The sequence below is a fragment of the Impatiens glandulifera genome, chromosome 3 (genome assembly GCF_907164915.1).
Source record: "Impatiens glandulifera chromosome 3, dImpGla2.1, whole genome shotgun sequence".
Taxonomy (NCBI): domain Eukaryota; kingdom Viridiplantae; phylum Streptophyta; class Magnoliopsida; order Ericales; family Balsaminaceae; genus Impatiens; species Impatiens glandulifera.
The window spans coordinates 3,762,663-3,790,142 of NC_061864.1; the positions used below are offsets into that span (position 1 = coordinate 3,762,663).

Here is a 27,480-nt window from a genome sequence, read left to right on the forward strand (position 1 = left end):
TATTATATTGTTCATAAGAAAAAATATATATAGTTAAACAAAAAAATCAATTCAGTATAATTATTACAAAAAAATATAAATAAAATTAAAAATTATATTTTTATAATTAAATTAATATCAAATTTATTTAAAGAAAAATAAATTTATTATATTAAAAGACAAAACAGATACATTGAAAATTGGATCTTAAATATGTTTGAAAAACAAATAAATTTATTAAAATTAATTAATTAATGACTTCCTGAAAATTTCACGACTCCTTCAATTTAATTTCTAAAATAAAAATTAAAACATAATTATTCATAATTTTACTAGTCATTATTTATTTCATTATAAATATTATATATATATATATATTTAATTTATAAATATTATTTCAGCTATAAAAATGATTGAAAAATGAAATTTGGAGAGGAATTTGAGAAAAAATTAGATGGCTTTGGTTAAAAAAATAACAAACTTTATATTTCTTCTCTCTCATCATTGTTTATCCTCTTCCTATCAATTTTACCAAAATTTTGAAAATCTCACACTTTTACGGTATAAATAATTTCGGTATAATATCAATACCATACCTTACTTTTTTGGTATATCGAAAAAACTCAATATTTTTGATATTTTACTTTTCAATATACCGATAATATCGGTAATTTTCTACCATACACTTTTTTATTTGATAATTTAAAAAATAATTAATAAAATAATAAAAAAACTTAATATATATAAAGTAAAACTTCAAAAAAAAAATTTACTAATTGCATAATACACAACAAGCCTAACAGGTAATATTTAATTAATGATAATTAATGTTTAATGTTGAATTTGAGATTGCATCGCATGAAAGCTGATTTGTTAAGTTTATATCACTTTTGTTTGTATAGTTTAACTGGAGTTTGATTAAACTAGATTAAGAACTAATATGAAAACTTTTTTTAAAGGACATATTATTAGTTATTGAATTCCAAATAATTCATAAGATAGTTTTGGAAAAGAAAAGAAAAAGTGAAAATACAAACTATTTTCAAACAAATACAATTAACAAAGCGAAATAAAAATCTCATACAAATTTAAAATATAATAAAATAATAAAATTTTAATTTATCACATAATATTTTTTTGCAAAATGAATTAGTAACGTCAACAACTAAATTTTGTGATTTCTTTGAAAACTTTTAGATGGTGGGATAGGTTAAAAAACAAAAGATATAATAATTAGCAATTTAAATATGAACTAGCATGTATCCCGTGCATTTGCACGAGTAATAATATAAAAAACCGTAAAAAAAATATTACGGTAAAATTTTTATGGGCGGGTTAACCCACAATCCGACCCAAATATCCATTACTCTCACATACATCCAAATTAACCACAGCTCTTGACCCGGTAATCCGGACACTTTAAAAATCAAGCATCATTATATATATATAGATTAGTTAGTTAAAAAGTTGAACTTATATTATTAAAAAGTCACGCGTTTATCAAATTTTGGGTTGAATTTAAAATATAAAGTGTTATTAGCCTAGTTGGTTAAAAGGTTATACTTATTTTGTTAGGTTGCAAGTTCGAACCATACCTATAACATTTTTAATTATTTTTTTAACCGTTTTAAGTTTATAGGCGGGTCAACCCACAATCCGACCCAAATATCCATTTACTCTCACATATATCCAAATTAACCACAGCTCTCAACCCGGCAATCCGGACACTTTAAAAATTAAGCATCATTATATATATATATATATAGATTTGGTAATTTAGTGGAATTATAATAATATTGAAGGGGTATTGACTTTAAATAATGATTTAATAATCTCTTTTCTCTTAGTGGCAATACACTATATAGTTAACTTCATAGTCTGTCGACAATTATATTGACTTGATTTGGATAAACACAAAATATATGCAGTAGTGTGTGGGTCGTATTTACTCCTTATTATGACATTATCTTATTTATGTGTTTTTTTTCGAGTCTAGATTGGTTGGATTTTGATTCAATTTTAATTTGTATTTATAATTTGGTTAGTCGACAATCTTTCGTCAATCTTATAATTGTTCATTGAGTAGCTTTTCGTAATTTTAGATTATTAATATGTTAGCAATGTCTCTTCGCGCTTCCGTTTCATTTTACAAGTAAGAAATTTTAAAAGATTAGTAATTAATGTTACATATCTGAAATGCAGTTTAATTTACACAAGTATTGAGCAAACAAAAAAAAGTTTACACAAATATATATATAAAGTTCCAAGCATATAGAGCCAAAACAAAACAAAGGAAAGCAAATGATTCTAAGTTCATATACACATTTATAAATATTGATCATCCATGCATATCCATTTTGGAGTCTAATTTGATTATATGGACAAAATATCCAATCATATATTTCATGTTACTGAATAATAACTATGAGATTAGTTTTCAAATATTGAGCTAAAAATAACTATGTTTTTTATAAGAATAAGTCGTTAATTTAATATGAGACTAATCATATTCATTTTTTCACTCTTAATATTATACAAAATGATTTTTTCCATTTGGATCAATATAATTTGTTCCCCTGTCCAGCTGGCCTTTACAATGGTTTTATTTGAATGGTTCAATTTTTTCATTAATATCCCCATAAGTAAAGATGGAAGGAACATAATAAATTGAACTAAACATCTCTAAATTTATGTTAGCACGCCGATAAATTCTTCCTTGCAAAGACAATAATTTTGTCCTAAAATTGGAGAAAGCGATAAGATCCATGGGAAGCAAACTAAGTAATTAGACATATTGATCTTCTTGACAACATTGAATGGATCAAATTTGGTCTATCCTAGTTTTCAGGTTGACCAAATTTGCTCCATTTGAAAGAAGCACCAGTAGTAGTCCATGGCCATGCATGGATCATTGCACTTGTTTCTTCTTAGGGTTTTAATTTAAGCTCCATTGAAATTTGCTGGCCAAATGCCACCACCTCCATCTGTAACATATGACAAACACGACAATGGCACCAAACACAATCCTCGACTCCTCAGTCCTCTCCCCGGTTCTTCCTTCTTCTCTAACTGATCTTCTGAATTCATCATCTGCCATCATCATTTGTAACAAGATATATAATGCAACAACTAGTATATAAAATCTCTAATTTTTTTTCCTTTACAATTATGTATGTGACAGTATTTCGCTTGATTAATTAATTAAATTACCGTTTGTTGTCTTGTTCGTTCAGCTTGCTTGTTTCGAGATGCCTTCATGTATGGCACACTTAAAGTCTGTTTGTTAGTCATTGTAATGTACAAATTAATCACGTACCCATGAACATGAAGCATATAATTAATGATGTAGTTTTTATTCAATATTATTAAACCAAATACATTACCTCGACCTGGTTTTGAAGGAATTTGATGTAGCCAATAGCCTCCATTAAAACTGATGCTGTGTCTGTCTGCAAAACAGGTATACAATTTTTTTTTAATTACACCTGACGCTACAGTGATAATCGAACTCGTAACATTTTGGTCAATCACTCGGATCGATAGAGTAGAAATAATTATAAATTAGATATACCTTGCCAAAAGGTGCAACCAACTGCTGAAGTGCTGCAATTCTATCTCCCAGCTTCTCTTTTCTAACCTGATGTAAAAATGAATAAAATGCGAGAAAAGAAAAAGGGAAAAAAAGAAGGAAAGTAGGACATGATATGAAATAGAATAATGAATTGTATACCTTAAAGGGTGGGCAAGAAGCACGCGAGTCAGAACGGGACTTCTTTTGTGGAGGAGGATGGTTATGAGAGAGAGAATTATTATTATTATGATTAGGTTTCATCATCAAATTTGGCTCTGAAAAACTATTGCTGCCGGCCGGATCACTCAAAGCTGCCCTCTTAATTACACGATCTCCTCCATAATTACCACCAATTAAGCTAAAGTTTGCTGCTTCTGATAACTATTAATTCATAATTACAAAATTAACAACATATTCATATCCGGGACCAGGAAACAGTAAATAAAAAGGAAAAATGCTTCTTATAATGTATATAAAGCTGTGCATTATATGTACTCCTTTCTTTGTATGTCAAATAAAGAAAAGCCATTTGCTTTTGCTCCCCTATACTATATATCTCCTCCCAAGAACATTAACAAAAGCAACAATTATGGACAAAATTAAAAGTCATTTGGCTTTTCTTAACTAATTAAAGGAAATTTTAGCAAACTCTTTCATTTTAATACATATATCAATATCCTTATTTCATAATTATATATTAACAAAGACAAATACATGCAAAAAATTGAAAGTATAGAAGAGAGTACTGACTTTAGTAGAGGTGTTAATGGAGCTGGGCCTGCAACCGTGACTTGATTGTTGTTGGTGGTGGTGGTGCAATTGGGCAAGGCCGGGATAAGAGGAGAAATTAGAATCGGGTGATCTGTACAAGTTAGAAAGATTATGGTCAAATCTCCCAGAAGAAAAGAGATCCAAGGCTTCAAGATTCATCTCCAACGTAGACTGCTGCTGCTGGTTCAGATTTGATACGTTTATGGTGGGGAAGATCATATTACTCGAATATAGATCATAGCTTGTGGGTTGCATGTTGAGATCTTGCCCTAGACTATTATTATTATTATTATTATTAACTACTACTGGTAGTGCTGATGAACTTTGCAACAGCAAGTCTGTGAATTTTGGGTATGAATCTGATGATGAAGATGATGATCCATAATCATGGCCAGAATGATTATTATTATTATTATTGTTATTGATTCCTCCTACTAAATCACCACATCCCCAATATTGATGATAACCAAAATCCTGGGCCATGGAATTATTCAGAGAATTAGGGGCTGAAATGTCATTTTGCACCCTCATCTCCCTCGAGCATATATCAACATGATGAGCTCCAGGATTCCTATTGCTTGGATTGAAGTTGCCATGGCTCCTGCAAGTACTCTTACTGAGTTAGTAATTAAATATATATATATATATATATATATATAAAAAAAACAGGAATGAGAAAACCCTAATTTATTTATTTTGAAAAAACCAATCAAAACAAGTTTGAGTAGTCATGTATGAGTGAAAACAAGGTTAGATTAGAAGGGTTCCCACATAAATCACAAAACTGGAAACATAACACTTAAACAAGTTAATTTCTAAATCTATATATACATTTGTATGTCTATGCATGATGATATTGGATATAATCAAATGAAACAAGCTTAATTGATGATAATTTACCAAAACGTTACTATTCTAATGACTTGCAAATTATTTTTTTGAAAAGACAAAAGCATAGGTTATAATTTTATAATGAAATGAGAAGGAACTCAAGAGGTAGGTAAATATTAACCACTTACAGGAGATTGATGCTTGAAGAAGTGGGATGAAGAGGGGTGGTTTCATGAGCAAGTCCAAAGCAAGAAGGGGATATTGTTGCTGATGAAGAAGAAGAAGAAGAAACCAGAAACTGTGTATGATGATCATGGAGGTGATGATGGAGATTAGAGGAGTCCATATATAAAAAAGAGTGATAGATAGATAGATTAGATAATATATATATATCTCTGATATTGTTGGTTTAAGGGAGTTTCATATAGTTTTCTCTTTACTCATCATCATCATCATCTTCACAAGAGCCCATCTCATCTCATCTCATCTATTAGAAACCTTCAAAAGAAAGAAAGAAAGAAAGAAACAGACAGACAGACGACAGACAGACACCCCACAAGAAATACTAAATCTTTTTCTTTTCTTTTCTTTTCTTTTCTTTTCTTTTTCTTTTGTTTCTCTTTCCACCTTTATTTTATGAGTATCTTTTTCAGTCAAACTTTTTGCGCCTTGATGAAAAAATAAAGCTTTGTTATATATCTCATTGATGTCTTCTTTTATAATTTCTAGCTTGACCCTCCTCAACCTTTATAGCACTCTCTCTGTCTGCAATTGCAGGAAGATGATTAAGTTTCCTTATGATATGATTAAGTTTCCTTCCTTCAATCCCAAGGGTTTTTCCTTTTTTTTTTTTTTTTTAATCAAAGGTACACTCTTCCCTGTTGACAGAAATCATACCACCCATTCTCTCTCTCTCTCTCTCTTCAAACACATGTTCAAAGGGACGTACCCTTTTATAAGGTTGTTACAACACTTGGATGGGACCTTATTAGTAGCAATTGTACCAAGGAGCCTCCTGCATGCTTGCTCAAATAATCATTTCTATCCTCTTTTCATTTCACTAACATCTTTTTTTCAATTAAGAACAACATATATAGCTAGGCTTAAACATTAAAACGCCTTAAAAATAAGGCCGCCCTAGATTTCAAAAATTCATGAAAAAGAAAAAAATGGATGATCAAGATAATCTAAATTATATCTTAAACTAATGCACTGGTTTTTTTTGGTCGTGCATGCTTGCTAAAATCATCATTCCTTTTTTAACATACATTCTAAATCATACAAACATTTTGACAAGCATATAATTTGACAACATAAGGAATAGATATAAGGATAGGACTTATAACTGTTTAAGCAACTCTTACTTAAAAAGGCCTTGAATTTGATAATTTCATAAAAAAAAATATAAAAAATAAGTATTTTGTAATTTATTATAATTTTTCTATTTGGATGTGACAATCTTTGATTGAGTACTGCAATATTGTTTTGTTTCTACAAGATTTAAGATATGGTTCTTACCACTACCGAAGTCAGCTATAATAGTACCATTTGTAATACCCGATCCTAAGCACCAATACATGGATGACAAAATAACTACAAATATCACAACTAAACCATTAAGTTACCACAACTCAAACTCAAACTTAAATTCAAACTCAATCTTTATCTATAGTATATATATGAGAGTTCACATGTACTGTGATTAATTTACTCGTTGCATTCTCATTCAGATTATTTCAGATTATGACTTTAAAAGTAACATGTGTTACATTGTTTCCACATATTTGATTTGTTTTGATAATTATGTGTGTAATTCATTAAATCTGACAATACAGTTATTTGTAAGAAAAATAGATTATAAATAACTTTGAGGAACACTGTACCATAAACTCAAAAATTATATAATATATTAATGCCACTGTATATTCTAAGATTTTTAGACACCGATCGAGTATCTCAATAACTATTTAAAAATGTTGCAAAAATGACTGGAAAAGCAACCAAATTAAAATTTAAGAACAAGCTTCACTTTGAATTATTTGCAGCACAAATTTATGCAACTATAACATGAAAATGATTTTGTTGTAAAATTTATTTATTTTAATATTTAATAATATGTATACAAAATTTTACAATAATACTAGCTAGTTTTGTCAATTTTTATTATAGTAAAAAGTTATGAAGTAAATTTGTAACAAAAAGTTCATGTTCTCACTTATATTATTCTTTTTTAATATAAAAATTTTTAGATGATATTAGTCTCATTTTAATTTATAACATTTAATGAGAATTGAATTTAAAAATATAGTAATTTAGACAATAATTTTTACTTGAGTTATTTTTGTGAGTTTAATGTCCACGTCACGCTTATATATTTAGTTTTACATTTGTTTATTCTCAGAGTGGCCATTTACACAATATCCTCATATTCATAAAGTCATTTAAATTGCAACTCTATAAGTAGAAATCAAAACTGAGATATTTATTATATCTTATATTATAAAATTTTCAACAATACTTGCATATAATTTAATATAGTGTAATTAGGTTTAAAATAGTGGAGATTTATAGCTACGAAATAAAATTAGAAGAAGAAAATTTAGATAAAAGAAAAACTTAGGTGTTTTATATTATGCAACCAAATTAGCCACAGAATTTACCAACTAATTAAGATTTTTCTAATTAAAGAGCTCAAATTGAGATTAAAAAAACTTGACAAATACAATATATATTTTGTTGGACAACTACTCTAAGATATTCTATAGATGATAATTTAAATGCGAAGATTGTATATTTTTTATGTTATATATATATTTGAAGGGAGACAATCATTCATAAACTAAATGAACAAATATAAGAAGACATATATATATAAGAAGGGGACCCGTGATCGAGGAGAGGCAATGATAGGCTTTTGAAGTTAATTTATTTTCTAGTGTTTTGTTTTCTGGGATTAATCTGCCGCTCTTGCCCACGCCATATAAGGACAGGGACACAAAAGCCCTGGGACGTAACAATTACGTACTATTGACATCATTCCTAGAACTGGCTAGACTTTTTATAAGGCTAAAACTTGTTAACCCTAGCTAGTCATTAATTAGAAATGTTAATTAAAATCCCAAATATTTAATATACATATTCTAAACTAGTTAAATGAACTGCAACTAATAATTAAAATTTGAATTTTCTAAAATGCTCTCCAAGGACACAAACGTTTGAGGAAGAAAGTGACAATAATGAAATTCGAAAACTTATTTATTTATACATTGTCAATGGTGACTAGTATTTGAAATTTTTGGTAGAGTATTTACTAAGATTCATTTGGTGATGTATGAATATTTAGATAGTTATTAGGAAGTCTAGAGTGATGCAGGTGATATTAGGAGTGTTCAATATTTAGTCTGAACTGAATATTCGACCGAATTTGAATTTCATTTATGGTTTTCTAATCGAATTTTAAACCGATTCGAAGTCAAATACGGTTTTCAATTTAATTTCCGAGTTGAAACCGAAAATCAAATTTACTTTTTATTATTTATTTTAATTATATATTTTATTATATATTATGTAATTTATTATATAATATATTAAAAAATTGAATTCGAACTGAAAATAAAATTCGAATTCAGTTTGGTTTTATTTGAATTTATTTTGAATTTGGTTCGATTTTGAATTAGATAAAAAAATAAATTCGAATTAAGAACCCGAACAGAGGAATTCGAATAACCCGAAAATTAAAACGATGAACACTCGTATATATATAGGATAGAAATATATATTTGAGTTACCATTACAATTATTTTCTAATGGATTATCTGATATGAGAGAAATCAATGATCGTAGCCGTTCGATGCGTATTATTAATAATGTTTTTGGAAAGTCGGTGGAGTCGGTCGGGAAATTAATCGTTTTTCTCGAGTACCTAATAGCTCAATAATATTTTATTGGTAACGACATAACGTGGTTAATTATATTATATTCTTTTTCATTTTTCTTTATTTTTTATTTTCTTATCTTATGTGTTGTTACATTTAAACCATTCTAATAAATTAAATGTGCATATCTTTTTATGTAGGGTATTTCCCCTAATATAACCCTGCTTTAATTATCCATAATCCAATAAAATTGAAACGATACAAACAAGCTGATACCAAAAGAGCTTGTAGAGCTTAATTCCATGAATTATTGGATGCCCAAAATTTCTGAAATATATCAACAAATTAAGGAAACAACCTTTCTTTTTTTACAGAGCTTAATTTATGTAATCTTTTATTTTTTGTTTGCCAAAGTTATATTTTAAGAAAAATAGGTTTTACTTAAATATTTTAGTTAAAAGTTTACCATAATTAATATTATATGGTTTCATTATTAATTAGTTCTCTCTTCTAACAAACTTCCAACATTGATTTCACAAAGGCTGTCAGTACTCTGTCTGTCTTTAAATCTTGAATCTCGTATAATATATTCTATTATATTATATGTAATCTGATCAAGAATATAAACAGAAGAATATTCTCTTCAAAAGAGAGATCAAATATTCACGTTTACTCCTATTATATAATTCATTAATCATAACAACAATTAATGGAAGATGGAACCCATTTTTTTTTTTATATTTTATATTATTATATTTGTACCTTCTCATCACCTTTTTTAATTAATTTACAAATTAATTAGAGTTATAAACAATTAATTAACTTGATATATATTTATATAATATAATTACCCCTACATAAATTATAACTAACAGTATATATATAAACGATCGTGTGCTTTGTATTAATTATGCGGTTAAAACATTATTATAACTTACAATTATATGAAAATGATTCACATGAGTGGAGCTCTGTCTCTAGAAGCTCCTTTTCTGTTATTCCTTCTAGCTAATTCAGCACAATATTCTAACTGTGCCCATTACTGAGTCGATTTTGATTAATGTTAATATTTAAAAACTATGATTAAACAGCAAAAGATGTATATATCTTTACTATTATTTAAAATATATATATATATATATATATATATATATATATATATTTTGATTAATTGGCGTAGGTTAATTTGGAGACATTTTGAAACTTGTGTTCTTATTTATTTATTTTTTTATTTCGTATACTTAAACAACTCTTATTTATGTGATATTAAATTTTATTTTTGTAAAATTATTTGTAAATTTATGATAAGCTTATTTTAATAAATAATTTAAACTTTTGAAAAAATATTATATTATAATTAAGTTGATTTTCTTATAGAAGTTGAATCCGCGTCTCACCTTCTTTTTAATTCATTTTCGTGAGGTGACGGGTATTTAGAATTTTTTTGGAGCATGACTGAAATTAAGTGGATGATGCCTAAGTCTCTCGGTAGTCAAATGATATTCGATCCATGCGTATTATTTATAACGTCATTATTATGAGACTATCTAAGATTCATTCTGGAAAGCACTTTAAGTCGGTGGAGAGTCCATCGCCGGCCTTTTCTGAAGACTTTCGTGCACGTTATTTTGTTTGTCTTTGGCCTTCGATATTTATTTTTCTCTTTTATTGTCTTATTTTAATTTTCTGATGTCATTATTTGTTTTATTATGCTTAAACAATTTTTATTTTTAATATTAATTACATTGAACCTTTAAAATAAAATAAAAAATTGAAAAAAAAACTATTTATTCTAAGCAAATGAAAATGAGGAACCGACCGAATTTTAAAATATATTAGGACAAAAGAATATGTGGCAACAACATAAAGAAAGGTATATATATATACATTCGTTTGAGCCTAAAAAAATAGCATTAGAAAATTAAGGTACCTAATTATTGGACCAATTTTAATTTAATCTCATAAAAAAATGAGTGAAGGGACCAATTTTAATTTAATCTCATAAAAAAATGAATGAAGGGTCGAACAATCGATATCAATTCAATTGAAACACCGAATTACGAGTTTGATGTTATTATTTATCATTTCTTTTCAATTGTATATTGTTTAATTAGTGATTAATGGTAATGATTTTGGTTTTCATGAACAATTTAACTATGCACAATTTTTAGTGTACCATGGTTAAAAATAAAATAAAATAAAGGAAACCATGTTAACCCTTGGTCACCTATAACAAGTTGTACATTATTGAGGCTATAGGTCAGAAATTCATGATATTGTAACGTTTTCAAATTATTTTTAGGCATATACAAGCCTTAAATTCAATATTGTTTTATTGGATCATATGGACATATACTATCCAAAAGAGGAGATCTTGAATCTTGATTAATATCCTCTCAAAGATATTTAGCATTATTGATGTGGGTGTTAGCTAGCTAGGGGCCAAATATCATCATCATCATTCATCACTATCATTTCAAATAGACTAGGCAACTTCTTTTTTTTATGAAAAAAGGTACGTACGTAGCTTGGCTAGGTCACATTCAGTCAACTGCGCTTTTAGCTAGCTAGGTTAAATTGAAAGAACAATTATATCGAACTTATCAATAATATTATTGAGATTTTAATTAATTAATTAATTAGTAGAATGTACTCATCAATTATACTAATAATAACTATAGCAGCTGCTAGCCTAGAGATCAATTCATAATTAAGTAAGTGTGCACATGTTTTGAGAATATTTTCATCACCAGTACACGTAATGATATCCCACTCATGATCATCAATTTTGAAGCATATGTATATATATAATTAATTAGCTAGCATAGAGAAGACAAATAATAATAATAATAATTATAATATATAAATAAGAAAAATGAATCAGAAAGGGTAGTAAAAATGGGGAAAGGAGGTCTAAAGTTGCTGGGGATTTAAAGGTATGTCTCATAAGAAGACAAAGCATTGGAGTTGGGGAATATATGCTTTCATTAACTTTGGGGCATGAAACCCAATGCTAAGGCCATCCCTCTTTGCTTTCCATTTCCCCACCCCACCCCACCTTTACTATTAATTAATACATCCCCTCTTCTATTTTATGTATAATTAGTTAGGGTTTATGTATACTACACTTTATCTGTTTATCATGTATGTTTTTTATGTTACTTTTAATATTTTTCAGTATTCTCACATCTAAACTCAATTTAAATAAATTTTAAAAGAGTTCAATTGTGTGATAACGTTGTCATAGTTTAGATATATAATCATTTTGAGGTGTATCTACTATGTTACGAAAATCTTATTTGAAGTATTTAGCATTCATTAAGATTTGGATTGACGATTTTTTTTTTTTATGAATAGTGATATATATAACATTTAAATTTATTATCATTTTACCTTTAATGAGTAGAAATGTGAGTTGTTGTTGTGCAATAATAGTATATATGTTGATAATGTAAGTATTTGAGTCTTCCTAATAACTTTTAAAAAAATGGTAAAAGAATAAAAGGATTTGTATTATGTATTATGATTTTAATGTATTTTTTATATTTATTTGATATAATGTTACTTTTTGTTTCATATTAGAAAACATATACAACTAACTCCAATGATAAACTAACATGGTCACATTTGAATTAATTTAGCTAACTTTTATTGTCATCTTTTCATTTTCATGTATATTTTTGTTTGTTTAGAACGCTGGGTTCTGTTTTTCCTATGGAATGCGACTAATCCTCGCGGGTTAAGGATATAGCCCGCAAACACACTTAGTCATTTAACCAGACGCAGAATGTGCCGCCTGACGGGCTCGAACTTAAGACTCAAGGAAGCTAAGGATATCCACATCTTGTTGCATCTTCTCATTATTATAGTGTGATAATATTGGAGCTCACTTTTTGTCTGTAAATGTCATCTTCTCGTATTTTATTTATTTATGCGCTATCTTGACTTCCATTTCTATTTAAGGCCATCTAAGTAAGAATTGAACTCGTGATCACTGGTCTCTTAAAAACCACTATTTTCACTTAAACTACATTATTCGTATTAAATACATTGAAATTCAACTTGTAAGTGAAAGAACTGCTCTAAAAATCTTTTATTTAATCTATCCTTAGTAATGAACAAATTATTGATATTGTACTTACTAAAGTCTTTATCTCTATTGAGTTTGCTTTAATACAAGAGAGACTTACAAATATTACATAACAATTTGCAACTATCTCACCAACAAAGAAAAATTGAGTCAATTGCCACGTCAGTAATAATTCGTCAAATAATTCCTTACAAAATTAATAGCATCCCAAAAATCAACTACAACATTCAAATTAATATTTCACAACAAAGTCTAGATATTAATATTCAAGATTTTGAATTTTTTATATATATGGAACATTTTCATAAATTTGGTATGCACATTAATTATTTTTCTAAGAGGTTGTTTATACGAATTTTATAAATTTTTCGAAATTCTATTTTTTTTTTTTTAGATTTTCTCTATATATCACATCAATATCATTTTAATCATTAAATCAATCATCTTATTAAACTAAAAACTAAAATATCCTTACATTATTATTTTTATTTAAAATACAAAAAAATAATAATAATTAAATCAATTAAAACTCAAATAACCAACTTTTTATCAAACAATTTATTTGTTTATTTTGACAAAAACCCAAAAAGCACACAAAAAAATCAAATCAAACAAGCTCTAATTGAAGAAGAAAAGACCTTGTCAAGCCAGGTTCATGTAATTACAAAGTATATATTGATATTACTTAGTTTTTAAATAATGATTTGTCGTTAGAATTGATGCTCTAGGACGAAGAAGGTATTCGAATTCACCGAATTTAAATTTTATTTTTGATTTTTGTATTAAATTTTAAATAAATTTGAATTCAAATAAGGTTTTCGATTTGATTTTCGAGTTGTGTTTTTACTCGAAAACCAAATCGGTTTCAAACCGAAAACTGAATACATTATTTATTATTTATTATATAATTTATTAGATATAATTAAATACTTATACATTTTATTATATATAATTGATTAAAATTCGAATTCGAACCAAAACCAAAAATTAAATTCGAATCGGTTATACATACTTCGAATTTGGTTCAGATTTTGAATGGCTTAAAAAAATTAGAAGAACCCGAACTGAGAAATTCGAATAACCCGAAAATCGAACGCCTATTTGAAAATGAATTACTAGGAATATACCAGGCATATTTGAAACCTCAGACAATGTAATTGTTGGTTGTCAATATCAAATCTAATGCTATATATATATATATATATAGCTAGTGATAGAATTGATATAATATTTGAAGAAATTAATTTGAATTCATGAGATTGATTAATCGATCGGACATGGTACGTAGAAAGCATAAAGGGAGAGGCCTCATCAGCTGATCGATCGATCATGATCTCTTGCTTGCCAATTGCTTTATATATATTACATACTGCTATATTAATAAAGGGATAGAAAGATGAATTAGGACTTGGACTAGAAAGTTAGACGACCACACGAACGAACAAATTAAAGAAAAAGTATATCTTTGACGGAATTATTATTGCTTCATAAAATTAATCATGAAAATTATAACGTTCTAATATCCCATTTTATTAATGGATCTCTCTTTCGATCAGCTGTTCAAGATAAAGTATATATAGATATGATAAAGTGGGATTACGTACGTAGAATTCACCTTTTGACGTCAAAACCTGTTCAGTGAGAAGACTAGATATATAGATCAAAAAACTTTATAGAGGGGCCAACAAATTACTTAAGAAAATGTGAAGATGACATGAGAAAAGACAGACAAGAGAAAAAGATCATTGAATGAATCTCCATAAGATAAAGGTTTTATCTTTAGACTATATACTACATGCCCCAAAAATCAAGGACAGTCCGATCTCTAATGGGAGGATATCTTCCGGAATTGTAGGGCAATGTTTGGAATCTTTAAATCAACAGTGCACACGTGCATTTTACGAACTAATTGAAACACTCATCCTAAAGGTTTAAGGCATGTTGTGGTTTAATCAAACAATGAAATTAAAAAAACTCAACAACAAGAAGAAATTGTTTGAAGAACAGAGCAAAAGATTTCTCAGACTTACTTTTTTTTATTATTATTGATTTTGTTGAATTTTCTAATTAAAGTATGCCTGAGAATGACTTTGATATAATATTTGCATGTTATTTATGTGACAACTAACATATGCAATGTTCTTATTTGAGCTTTACATAGTGTATATATATAATCTTTTTGATTTCTTAGAAGCCATATTTATCACTTAAACTACTTAAAATACCAAAATTTAGAACAATCCACCAAAATAGTCTTAATTTATAGAATATATTTCTCAAATTTGCCATCCATCTCAGATTAAAAAAAATTAACAATTTGAGGCCACAAATTAAAATTGAGATCACAATGAGTAGTAATACAATAATAAAAAAATAGAAAGTTTTAGAATAAACAAAAGTCTGTTCCGTGTGTAAGTTAAAAGTAAAAAAGCCTCAATTCTGAAAATGGGCCAATGACCCATATGAACCCAATATATTGGACTCCAAGAAATATTGTTAAAAAGCCTTCGATACAATTATGGAGAGCCCATTCTATTTTAAACTAGTAGTAGAGAATTGGGTAATTGGTAAATATTATTGTGCTTAGTTTTAGTATGCCTTATTTTTATTTGTGATTTGACTAGCATAATTTAGTTTTAAATAAAAATACAAATTGTTTAAATAATAAATACAACAAAAAAATATATATAATTTAATTTTTAATGAGAATTAATATTAGAGTTAGCATAATTTAATTTATAAAGTTCAAATTTGAAAATTGCTATCTAAAAATCGTATTCTTATTTTCTTATAAAAATTTATTTTTTTTTTGTCACATTTCTATTTTATGTTATGTTTTTACTGGGATCTTTATGATTTTACTTTAAATAGCTAGGTTTCTCTTCAATTCCAATCAATTGTTTTAAACTCAATTAATCGTGTGAGGCATATATAGTTCTTGTTAGTTTATATTATTTTATTGCATATATATATATATATATAATGTGTGTGACTGAAATTAACTTTGAAGTATATGGATCTATATATATTTTCCACCTAGGAGTGAAGGAATAAATATATGGATGACAAAAAAGAAGAAAACTATGACTAATCTCACTTTTTTCTTCTGCTTTTAAGTTTGATGCTCTATTTCAAAAATACTATAATATTTATATAACATGCAATTAGTAGTAGTATTGTTGATTACTTATAAAAAGACTAATTAAAATTAAAGGCTATTCCCAAAAAGAAATAATTATATATTGCTAATTATAAGGCATCTTCTTTTTTAAGTACTGTTAAAAGCATTCATATATATAATAGTAGTTTAATTTATAAGCTTTTTATCACATTGATCCTACACATGACCGGAGGAAATGATTCCAAATATTATTGAACAATATCAATCCTATCACAAAATAAACATTACTTTTCATAACTTGTATTTGTTGCCATTTTTAGTGAATAAAAATCAATCCCCCTTTTTTTTATTTAATTAACATTTAATATAAGCAATATTGACTATTGAAACTGTTCAAAAATACTCTGTTAGATCAACACAATCTTCCAATGTAAACCAGAAATCCAAACAGAAACAAGACGAATAAGAAGATGACACAAATTTGATATCGGAGTTCAGCCCAAATTGAACCTACGTCTCCGTCAAGCTCAGCTTAGAGCTTGATTCCACTATAAAGAAAAAATATCAGATTAGAATCACTCACACTATCTTTCCTTTTCTTACACACATTTCTTTGCAAAAATTCTTCACCAAAATCTCTTAAAAAAAGTAATAGAAAAGAAAAAACCAGAAATTACTCTAAAGACTTAACCACCTATCTTCTTATATCAACTTAAAATGAATGACCCGGTTTTTACAATTAATTAAATCGGACCAAAAAACAGCTAACAAAAAAAACCGGTTCAACCCAAAATCAACAAAAACATATAATAATTATCTCAAATTTCAATGGCATCGATCATGGTTGTACAAAAGAATTGCACCCATTTATTTAAGTTGGCCATCAAGATAGATTCCTTTGGTTTGTGGCTGCTTCATCTCACAGTCACAACACCAACTTTATTAAAAATCAATTATATATTTAGAATCAATTATTTTGAAATTGAGAGCTAGGCAATTAATTAATTAATTCTAGTCATTTCTATTGCTTAAACAAAGGGAAAAGTTGCTGTCTTTCTTGCTTATTTTCATATATAGGTTCTTGTCCTTTAACATTCCCCCATCTCATTAAAATTTATTCTTCTATCATTCCTCATAAGTCAAGATCACGAGAGATCCGCTACCTATGCCCTAATCCCTAATACAACCAAAATCATAATAATACTTTAATTAAACCAATTACATTAATTATTGCGCAAGTTATTAAATCATTTATTAGTTTTTTTTTTGACTAAATTTATGGTATTTTTAATTCAATAATTTTAATTATTATTTTTTAACAAGGATGGTATAAACCCTAGAAAACAATAATAAACCACAAACACAACATAGTTAAATTAAAAATGAATTAAGCTAATTAATAGAGTTAATTACTATCCTAAAGCCACATGTTATTAACATAAGACATTCATTAAAAATAACTTGATTAAGTGTCATGGTGATGGCGGGTTTAAGACACCTTACATAAAAACAAAAAAAAGTATAATTTTTGTTTTCTAAGTCATAAATAATAGTTTGATGGGTTATTTGATTTATTTTTTCCATAACTTGTTAAGATTTGTATCTCCCAAATCCTACCAGTTTGAAAACAATCTGTAAAAACACAAGAAAGAAGAACACAAGAACACACAGATTTATAGTTGTTCACTCAAATTGAGCTACATCAACTTCAGCCACCACCAGATTTACTATGAAGAAGAAGAAGGAATACAGAGTTTTTGCCTCACACTTTATCTCTCTAGAATTCTGTCTTACTAATGTAAACCCTTAATAATCACATATTTATAGGTAAACATTCAGGTAATAAACCTAAATAACTTTGGTCAGGCCCAAGCCCAAAACCAAAAAAGATAAACCCAATAAACTCTAATTAACAATGTAGAGTTTATTATAAGTGTAGGCTCCATAACTCAACAATCTCCCACTTGGAGACTAACTTCATCATCTCTCGTTCGGTAGTGGCTTTCCATTCGGTTTCTTAACGAAGAAGACCAACTGAAGTTGCACACAACTTCAGTTTCTCATTTGTCACAACTTTCGTCAACATATCAGCTGGATTCTCACTCTCGGGAATCTTCTCAAGAGCTAATACTCCATCTTCTAAAGCTGAACGGATGAAATGATAACGAACCTGTATATGCTTCGTCCTACCATGATAAACAGGATTCTTTGCCAAATGAATGGCACTCTGACTGTCGCATCGCAACACACTTTCCTCGTAGTCTTGACCCAATTCTCGCAAAAAGGGTTGTAACCACATCATCTCCTTAGTAGCTTCTGTCACAGCAACATACTCTGCTTCACAACTAGAAAGAGCAACAATGTTCTGCAATTTTGATACCCAACTGATTGCAGTACCTCCCAGAGTATAAATGTACCCTGTTGTGCTCTTCCTACTATCAATATCACCACCATTGTCAGCATCAACATATCCTTCTAAACCCATATTAGACTTTCAAAAACACTAAGCGAGACCCGTACTTCCTCTTAAGTATCGTAGTATCCACTTTACTGCTTCCCAATGTTGTCTACCCGGATTGCTCATGAATCTGCTAACAACTCCCACTGCATGTGCTATGTCTGGTCTTGTGCAAACCATCGCATACATAATACAACCAATGGCAGAGGCATACGGAACAGTGGCCATGTAATTTTTCTCCTCCTCTGTTGAAGGCGATTGATCTTTAGATAGTCTGAAGTGACTAGCTAAGGGGGTAGTAACTGGTTTTGCATCATACAAGTTGAACCTGTTAAGAACTTTCTTCACATATTCTTCTTGTGAAAGCTTGAGAACTTCTTCATCCCTGAAAATTCTCATCCCAAGGATTTGTTTTGCAGCACCCAAATCTTTCATTGCAAACTTTTCAGACAACTCTTTCTTAAGCTTGTTAATCTCATACAAGCTTGCTCCAGCAATCAACATGTCATCAACGTAGAGAAGAAGAATAATGTACGATTTATCAAACCTCTTGATATAACAGCAATGATCAGCTTCACACCTCAAAAAATTGTTACTTTTCATGAAGCTATCAAACTTCTTGTACCATTGCCTTGGAGCCTGTTTCAAACCATACAGACTCTTCTGAAGTTTACACACAAGCTCATCTTTTCCTTTGATTTCAAATCCTTCTGGTTGTCGCATATAAATTTCTTCATCTAGATCACCATGAAGAAAAGCAGTTTTGACATCCATTTGTTGAAGATGAAGGTCTTCTTTCACAACCAAACTCAGAATAGTTCTAATTGTCATCAATTTAACTACTGGAGAGAAGATTTCATTGTAGTCAATACCTTCTTTCTGTTGAAATCCTTTTACAACCAACCTTGCCTTGTACCTCATGGTTTTATCATGTTCTTCTTTAATCCTGAAGATCCATTTGTTGTGAAGTGCTTTCTTTCCCTTTGGTATCTCAGTGAGCTCCCAAGTTTGATTCAACATCAAAGAGTCCATCTCATCTTTCATCGCAGACTCCCACTTAACCGATTCATCAGATTGTATTGCTTCCTCATAGCATTCAGGTTCACCTCTATCTGTCAACAAGATATAATTTAGAGATGGAGACCACCTCTCAACTGGTTTTCGATTCCTTGATGATCTTCTCAACTGTATAACCGGTGTTTGCTGATTTACCTCTGGGGCCACGTTCTCAACGATTTCATCTTCAACAACACATTGTTCTTCTTCGACAGTCGGTATATATTCAGCTGAAAAATCTCTCAAATCGACTGTACCAGTCTCTTCCAACTTGGAATCACCACCTGATGTCTTCCCAACACAATCTTTGTAGAGAACCTGTTCATTGAAGATAACATTTCTGCTACGAATGATCTTCCGATTTTGATTATCCCATAAACGATAACCAAACTCGATATCACCATAACCAATGAAAAAACATTTATTAGACTTTGGATCAAGCTTGCTCCTATCACATTCATTAATATGAACATATGATAAACATCCAAACACTTTCAAATAAGAAAGGTTTACCTTTTTATTGCTCCAAGCTTCTTCAGGAATTCTGAATTCAAGAGGAACAGGGGGTCCCCTGTTTATCAAATAGGCAGCAGTATTAATAGCTTCTGCCCAGAAGGTTTTAGGCAGCCCTGCATGCAATCTCATGCTTCTAGCACGCTCGTTCAATGTTCGATTCATTCTTTCAGCTACTCCATTCTCTTGAGGCGTTTGGGGAACAGTCTTCACCATACTGATCCCATTCTCAGCACAATACTCTTTGAAATCTGAATTGATATATTCACCTCCGTTGTCGGATCTCAAGCACTTAACTTTCTGATTTGTTTCATTTTCAACCAAAGTTTTCCACTTCTTGAAAATAGCAAATACTTCAGACTTGTGCTTCATAAAGTAAACCCATACTTTTCTTGTTGAATCATCTATAAAAGTCACATAGTAATATGATCCGCCAATAGAAGAAACAGGTGCAGGTCCCCACACATCAGTGTGTACCAACTCTAGTCTTTCTTCCTTGAGCTCCTTCCCAGTTTTTAAGAAACTCACTCGTTTCTGTTTTCCAAAAATACAGTTTTCACATAACTGATGTTCAACAGACTTCAGTTCTGGAATCTGTCCATTCTTCAAAAGAATTTTCATCCCTTTTTCGCTCATATGGCCCAACCTGCAATGCCATAGCTCATTGTTCTTCGAGTCATCAATTACAGCAGCAATTGTTTCTCTGCAAGTTGAAGTCGTGTATAACGTTCCAGTTTTGTGACCTCGAGCAACAACAATTGCTCCTTTAGTCACCTTCCATGCACCATTTCCACAACTGAAATTGTGACCTTCTTCATCAAGTTGTGTAACAGAGATCAAATTGCACATTAAACTTGGAATGTGTCTCACCTTATTAATCTTCCAAACAGAACCATTTGTCATCTTCAATTTGATGTCACCAATGCCAACAATATCCAGTGGCTCACCATCTGCGAGATAAACTTTCCCACAGTTTCCAGCCACATAATTCTCCATTAATTCTTTGTGAGCAGTGGTGTGGAAAGACGCTCCTGAGTCCAAAACCCATGAATCTATCGGGCTATCAATAGACAAAAGTAACGCATCAGTGACAGATTCTGTAACAACGTTGACTGTATCATTTTTATCATCACCGTTTTTCTTCGGTGCTTTGCAGTTCCTCTTCAGATGACCCTGTTTACCACAATTCCAGCACTCAAATGTCCTCCCAGACTTTGACTGACTCCTCCTGCTCCTTGACATAGATCTGCTCTTACTTCGGTTGAAATTTCTATCATTACCTCTGCCCCTGTTTTCCACATTCAGAGCAGAACCTTTGAACGTTTCACCAGAATTAATTTTACAAACCTCTTCAACAAGAATGCGATCTCTAACTTCAATAAATTTCAGTTTAGCATTTCCAACTGAATTACTAATTGCTGCCCTCATAGGTTCCCAGCTATTTGGTAGAAATGCTAACAAAATCAGGGCACTAACTTCATCCCAAAAATCAATCTCAACAGATAGCAATTGATTCACAATTGTATTGAATTCATTCAAATGAGTAGTGACAGAAGTACCATCAACCATTCTTAAGTAAAAGAGTCTTTTCATTAAGTGTACCTTGTTGTTAGCAGATGGTTTCTCATACATATCAGAAAGAGCTTTCATCAGACCCATGGTGGTCTTCTCCTTTGCTACATTGTGAGCAACTGTCTTGGCTAGCGTCAATCGGACAACTCCCAAAACCTGTCTATCAAGGAGTTTCCATTCAGCTTCATCCATCTTCTCTGGTTTCTCACTTAAAGGAACATGAAGCTTCTTTCCATAGAGATAATCTTCAATCTGCATTCTCCAGAAGGCATAATCTGTCCCATCAAATCTTCCAATCCCATGTCTTATACTATTCTCACTTGCCATTATTTCCAATGCTCAGATCTAGCCTAGCTGCTCTGATACCAGTTGTTAGGATTTGTATCTCCCAAATCCTACCAGCTTGAAAACAATCTGTAAAAACACAAGAAATAAGAACACAAGAACACACAGATTTATAGTGGTTCACTCAAATTGAGCTACATCCACTTCAGCCACCACCAGATTTACTATGAAGAAGAAGAAGGAATACAGAGTTTTTGCCTCACACTTTATCTCTAGAATTCTGTCTTACTAATGTAAACCCTTAATAATCACATATTTATAGGGTAAACATTCAGGTAATAAACCTAAATAACTTTGGTCAGGCCCAAGCCCAAAACCAAAAAAAGATAAACCCAATAAACTCTAATTAACAATGTAGAGTTTATTATAAGTGTAGGCTCCATAACTCAACATAACTAACACGTTGAGAGATCTTTTATTTGATATGGGTTATATATATTTTTTTAATCTAAAAAACACACACATATATATATATATATATATATATATATATATATATATATATATAATAATAATTAATTCATTTAATTTATTAATTAAAATATTAAAATACTTTATTTTATTTTTATAAAATTTGAATTAAAAATAATATTATAATAATTTAACCTATTAAAAATCCAAATACTTTACTTTTTCGATGAGCCCTTGGATAAGTGTAATGGTCAACCAAGAAATTAAGCCTCGCGCATGACCTGGTTTAGATTTGCAAGAGATATAATATAATAGTATATGATCTTCCATGTGGGTCTATAAAGTGTGGTCTATATAGTGGCCTAGTGGGATCATTTTATTATTTGTTAATCATGATCATGATCATGATCACAATTAATTATATATAATTTCTTCATCATTTTATGATATGGGATTTGCTTTTCACCCCCTTTTTCTATTAAATATAAAATAAAAACCATTATCTTAGGGGAACTTTGGATTATGGCTTCCATTATCTTCAACTTCTTATGACTAATTAATCCATTCATTGACTTTTGCCAACGAATAAAACCTCGTATTCTCTACACTAATTTCTATATATTTTAATTACTATTTTTACATAAATACCCATATGATAAATCAGAAAATTTATATATATATATATATATTATTTTATTTTTTCTAAGAAAAATTAATTTTAAAAGTTGTTAATGGTAAATTAAGCAACAAATAGAAACTAGAGTCTTAGTCTAACAGAATAAACAACAATGTTAAAACAAGAAAATTCTAAAAATGTCACGACAAGACGTGGATATACTTAGTCTTCTTGAGGTATAGGTTTGAACCCGTCTAAACTTTGCTTGTCTGATTAATTAGTTAAATGTGTTTGCAAGTTATGTGCTTAATCCATGCATAAAGATTAATAAAAAAAAAGTCTCTGTAAGATTTAAGATCATATTACTTGTGATTGCAGATATACTTTTCTATATAGATTGAAAATATGGGAATTGCTGATGAATCATATCCTATAGACTAAGACATGTATGATAATCAAACACATAAGATCATGATCACTAAGATTGAGATGTGTATAGTGGTTTATGACACCTTCATCTGACTTGAAATATATTATATATATATAAAGATATTGCCGTCTCTTCTTCTTTAATTTGTAGTCATAAAGGAGGAACTAGGAGCTGCATCACTATATTTTGCATCTCACCAATTTATAATTTGAGTCTAAAGACAACTTGTAACTCTTTTATTATGAGTATGAGATGTTTCTATCCATTTGCACAAATAAATTAAGATAGCTTAATTTATGAAAATATATTATTAAGTTGTCTTAATATTATATATATCTATATTAATTAAAAATTCAAATATAAATGAAGAGTAGATTAAGTATAACGACAAATACATTGAAAAATACCAGTCTCAAAAGTGTCACCAAACACACTCAAACACAATGAAATTAACTATTTGAAAAACATCGGTTAAAAATACATATTTTTGATCATATATATATATATATATATATATATATATATATATATATATATATAAAGTAATTATAAGATAGTGAGCATTATCCAAGACAAGAATCAAGTTGATGATCTCATACACCATTTACACACATGCAGTTACAATATAAATCATTTCTTTTCTCTTCTCTTTTTATTATTGATAATTGTTAGTCAACTAAAGGAATCATTCATTTTAAATTCTAACCATTTAGTCTGTCTATCTATCTATTTATGAAATGTTTATTAGATCATAGAATCCATTGTTAAAAGCTTCATGATGGAGCTGTATATTCTTGTTGAGCTCTCTTAATGCCATTTTGAAGCCATAAGTGTCTAAATCGGAAGCTCGGTAATTAAGTACCTCCACTATTTTGCTATGATATTTTAATTCGCCTTGTTATCATTAGTCTTTTTCTTGTGATAATTTTTTTAAGAGCTGTTTTAAAAAATGAGAATCATTATATTTTTTATAAGGAAAAACACTTGGACAGGACTTTGATCAATACAGTTTTTGCTCTCAAAATGGTGTATGGGAAAATGTGATTAGGGTTAAATATGGTTTGGACTCTCTTCTCTGCCCAATTGTGATCGAATGTGTAAGATATCTCCCATTTGATAATTTAAATGACTCTTAATCTTGATTATTCGCTTTGATGAATCATCTTATTTAGAATGTAATAGTAGGGTTTTTACGTTCCAATAATGATTATCTATCTGTCACACATTCATTTGTATTTTTTTAGGTTATCTCAATATAACATAAATAAACTAATTGTACAAGGCTTAATTAATTAGTGTCTCTCCATAATATAATTAATGATGTCCCATCGATTCCATCCAATAACTTTAAAATGCTGAAATATTTCAGAATTATTACGTAGTGAAGTGTTATTCTTCATTCATAATTTGATACTGGTACAAGTAGAAAAAGCACTATAAAAAAAGATAGTGCTAGCTGTTAACATCATACACACAGAATCACATCTTTTTATTCTTTAATTAATTTATTTAGCCCATTAATTTAGTAAATAATAATAATAATAATAATATAATGCAGGAGATCATCCAAGTCGATCCTCTTTCTCTAGCGTGCGTTACTTTTTCCTCTTCTTGTCTCGATAATAATAATTCATAGATGATCATCTCGATCTCTTTCACTCAAACAAATTAAAAAAGCCATTTATTAATTAGAAAAGATATATATTAACTTTTTTACCTTCCATTAACAGTTTCTTGGCTGCCAATGCCCATTAACTGACGAGTCCATCGATCGATCGATCAAAGTAGTCCATGTTCATCATGTAATATTTGAACTTATCTGCCACGGCCTCAGGCAAAGAAATGAGAATTCTTACAGCGTCGATTTCACCCACAACGGGTAAAAACAAGCAGTAAATATCACTTGTAAGAGGACCCATTTGCAAGGGCTTACCTTGTCCCAAGTCCAAATCCTCAAGCCCTAACTTTGACCATTGTGATATAACCAAACTCGTTGAAAGGTCTGGTTTAACCGTTCTATCCTCTAAAAGGTCAACCACCGACCTTACACAACTGTCGGTTACCGATGTTTTCGCTTGTTGCACTAATTTCACTCCACTGTACAAGTAATTACTACCACTATTTATAAACTCCTTAACGTTAACTTCGGCGCATCCTAATATGAACCCATTTCCATAATACCCTTCTGGTAATGAAGGCTCGATTCGTTTTCTAATGTTGACTGAGAAAAGGAGTTTGGTGTTGAGAACTGATGAGAGTCCAAGTGCTTTCACCCATGAGTGCCACGTGTGTGCTGCCATTATGTCAAAAGTGGTGCATTTTAAGGATGGAAAACAGAGTCTTTTGAGGTGAAGGATATGGGAGTGAGTGAAGGTTAAGGAAACAGGAACAATTGGCTGGGATTGGAGGAATTGGTTTAGGTCAAGAAGACCATCACCATCATCATCATCATCATGATCATGATCATCATCAAGCTTGGAAGTGGCAGTTTTGGTAAATTGGGGAAGAAAGGTATGTTGTTTTGATGGTGGTGGGGATCTGGATTTCAGCACGTGGCGAGTGTGGAATGGCGTGATTGGTAAATCTGATGTGGGTTTGGTAGAGGTGATCAGATGGGCCCAGGCGTGAAGGAACTGCGATGTTCCAATACCGTCGCATAGACAATGATTGAATGCGGTGCACAGGATCATTCCTCCGCACCGGAGATTCGTAACCTGCAGCCCAACCCAAACAGAGTAAATGACGAAATTAGCCCTCTCCTAAATAAAAATAAATAAATAAATATTACTAGCTACCTGAACAACGAGAGGAGGAACATCAAGGAAAGTTGAAGATTCAACTCTATAGAGAAGGTTTCTCCATGAACGGTTAGGATGAGAAGAAAGTGAAAGAAAGTTATCAGCAGTCATGTCCATGAATGCTTCAGCAAAGACAACACCTTTTCCATTACAATCGATTTCAAGTTTCTCATTATCATCTGGGTTTGATCTCAATCTCCCTGCAAATGGGTAATACTCAACAAGAACATTCGAAAGGGAGTGTTTCAACATTTCTGAGCTGACTGATTTCCTGTATAGATAAACATATTTAATGGTGAACCTAAGAAACTTTTGATCATCTAGATTTGAGAGGTACAATGGATGTTTCGGTGTTGGATTTTTTGGACAAATTAAGATGGGTGGGTTTAAATGAAATATATCTGGGAGCTCTGCTTGATCAGATTTTACCATATTGGTCGATTGAGGATTGAGACTTGACGACAGACAGACAGACAGACAAACGAGGAATTAAGAAGAGAGAAGTTTAAGAAGAGAGGTTTGTACATGCGGAGCAATAATATGCAGGTGGTCATCAAGATTGAAGATTTAAAAAGCTAGCTAGCTAGCTAGCTAGATTCCCATACATAATAAAAAAAGACTAACAAAAGAGACTGAGCCTTACTCTATATTATGCGATTGCATTTTAATTAATTAATACATTTTTTTGAATGAAACATCTCTCTTGAACCCCACAATTGTTTCCCTTTTATTCACCTCTTGCAAATTCATCATGTACTATATTAATTTATTTACATATTCCACGTAAACCTGTCTGCTGTGAGACTCTTATATATGACTCTTATGTGAATCAATTCATTATCATATTGTGGTGTTTAATCATTCTTCTGCACTTTTTTCTTAATGTTTCTGGGATTTATTCTAGGTGGTGGGCTTGGTTGTTATCGTGACCCCCTCTAAACACGAGAAAGTTTTAGTGATAATTGAATCTGAATGTTTTTTATAATTCTTATTTAGAATGACTCAAGTTAAAATGTACGTCATAGTAATCGTCAGAAGATTAC

At 30.0% G+C, this 27,480-nt stretch overlaps 2 protein-coding genes across 2 annotated transcripts; both read right to left on the minus strand.

Annotated features, from left to right (window-relative positions):
• Nucleotides 1-2,646: 2,646 nt before the first annotated feature.
• Nucleotides 2,647-5,656, minus strand: LOC124931468 (transcription factor bHLH110-like). The gene is made up of 7 exons (XM_047471938.1): nt 5,341-5,656; nt 4,301-4,922; nt 3,710-3,931; nt 3,551-3,616; nt 3,363-3,428; nt 3,190-3,255; nt 2,647-3,069 (listed from the first exon to the last, which is right to left on the minus strand). The coding sequence occupies exons 1-7, from the start codon at nt 5,496-5,498 to the stop codon at nt 2,920-2,922; spliced, it is 1,350 nt and encodes a 449-aa protein (XP_047327894.1). The 5' UTR covers nt 5,499-5,656; the 3' UTR covers nt 2,647-2,919.
• A 19,734-nt stretch (nt 5,657-25,390) lies between these two features.
• On the minus strand, nt 25,391-26,906 carry LOC124928924 (alcohol acyltransferase 9). Its single transcript, XM_047469178.1, has 2 exons — nt 26,435-26,906; nt 25,391-26,353 (listed from the first exon to the last, which is right to left on the minus strand). The coding sequence occupies exons 1-2, from the start codon at nt 26,867-26,869 to the stop codon at nt 25,391-25,393; spliced, it is 1,398 nt and encodes a 465-aa protein (XP_047325134.1). The 5' UTR covers nt 26,870-26,906.
• Between the last annotated feature and the right edge of the window lie 574 nt (nt 26,907-27,480).

What these genes read in the sequence shown, in the direction of transcription:
- LOC124928924 (XM_047469178.1), bottom strand. Translation starts at nt 26,869, where the DNA reads ATGGTAAAATCTGATCAAGCAGAGCTCCCAGATATATTTCATTTAAAC. An exon ending in TTCCTCCTCTCGTTGTTCAG is followed by an intron (nt 26,354 to 26,434) that starts GTAGCTAGTAAT and finishes GTTGGGCTGCAG; the next exon opens with GTTACGAATCTCCGGTGCGG.
- LOC124931468 (XM_047471938.1), bottom strand. Translation starts at nt 5,498, where the DNA reads ATGGACTCCTCTAATCTCCATCATCACCTCCATGATCATCATACACAG. An exon ending in CCATTAACACCTCTACTAAA is followed by an intron (nt 3,932 to 4,300) that starts GTCAGTACTCTC and finishes ATGAATTAATAG; the next exon opens with TTATCAGAAGCAGCAAACTT. An exon ending in CTTCTTGCCCACCCTTTAAG is followed by an intron (nt 3,617 to 3,709) that starts GTATACAATTCA and finishes TTTTTACATCAG; the next exon opens with GTTAGAAAAGAGAAGCTGGG.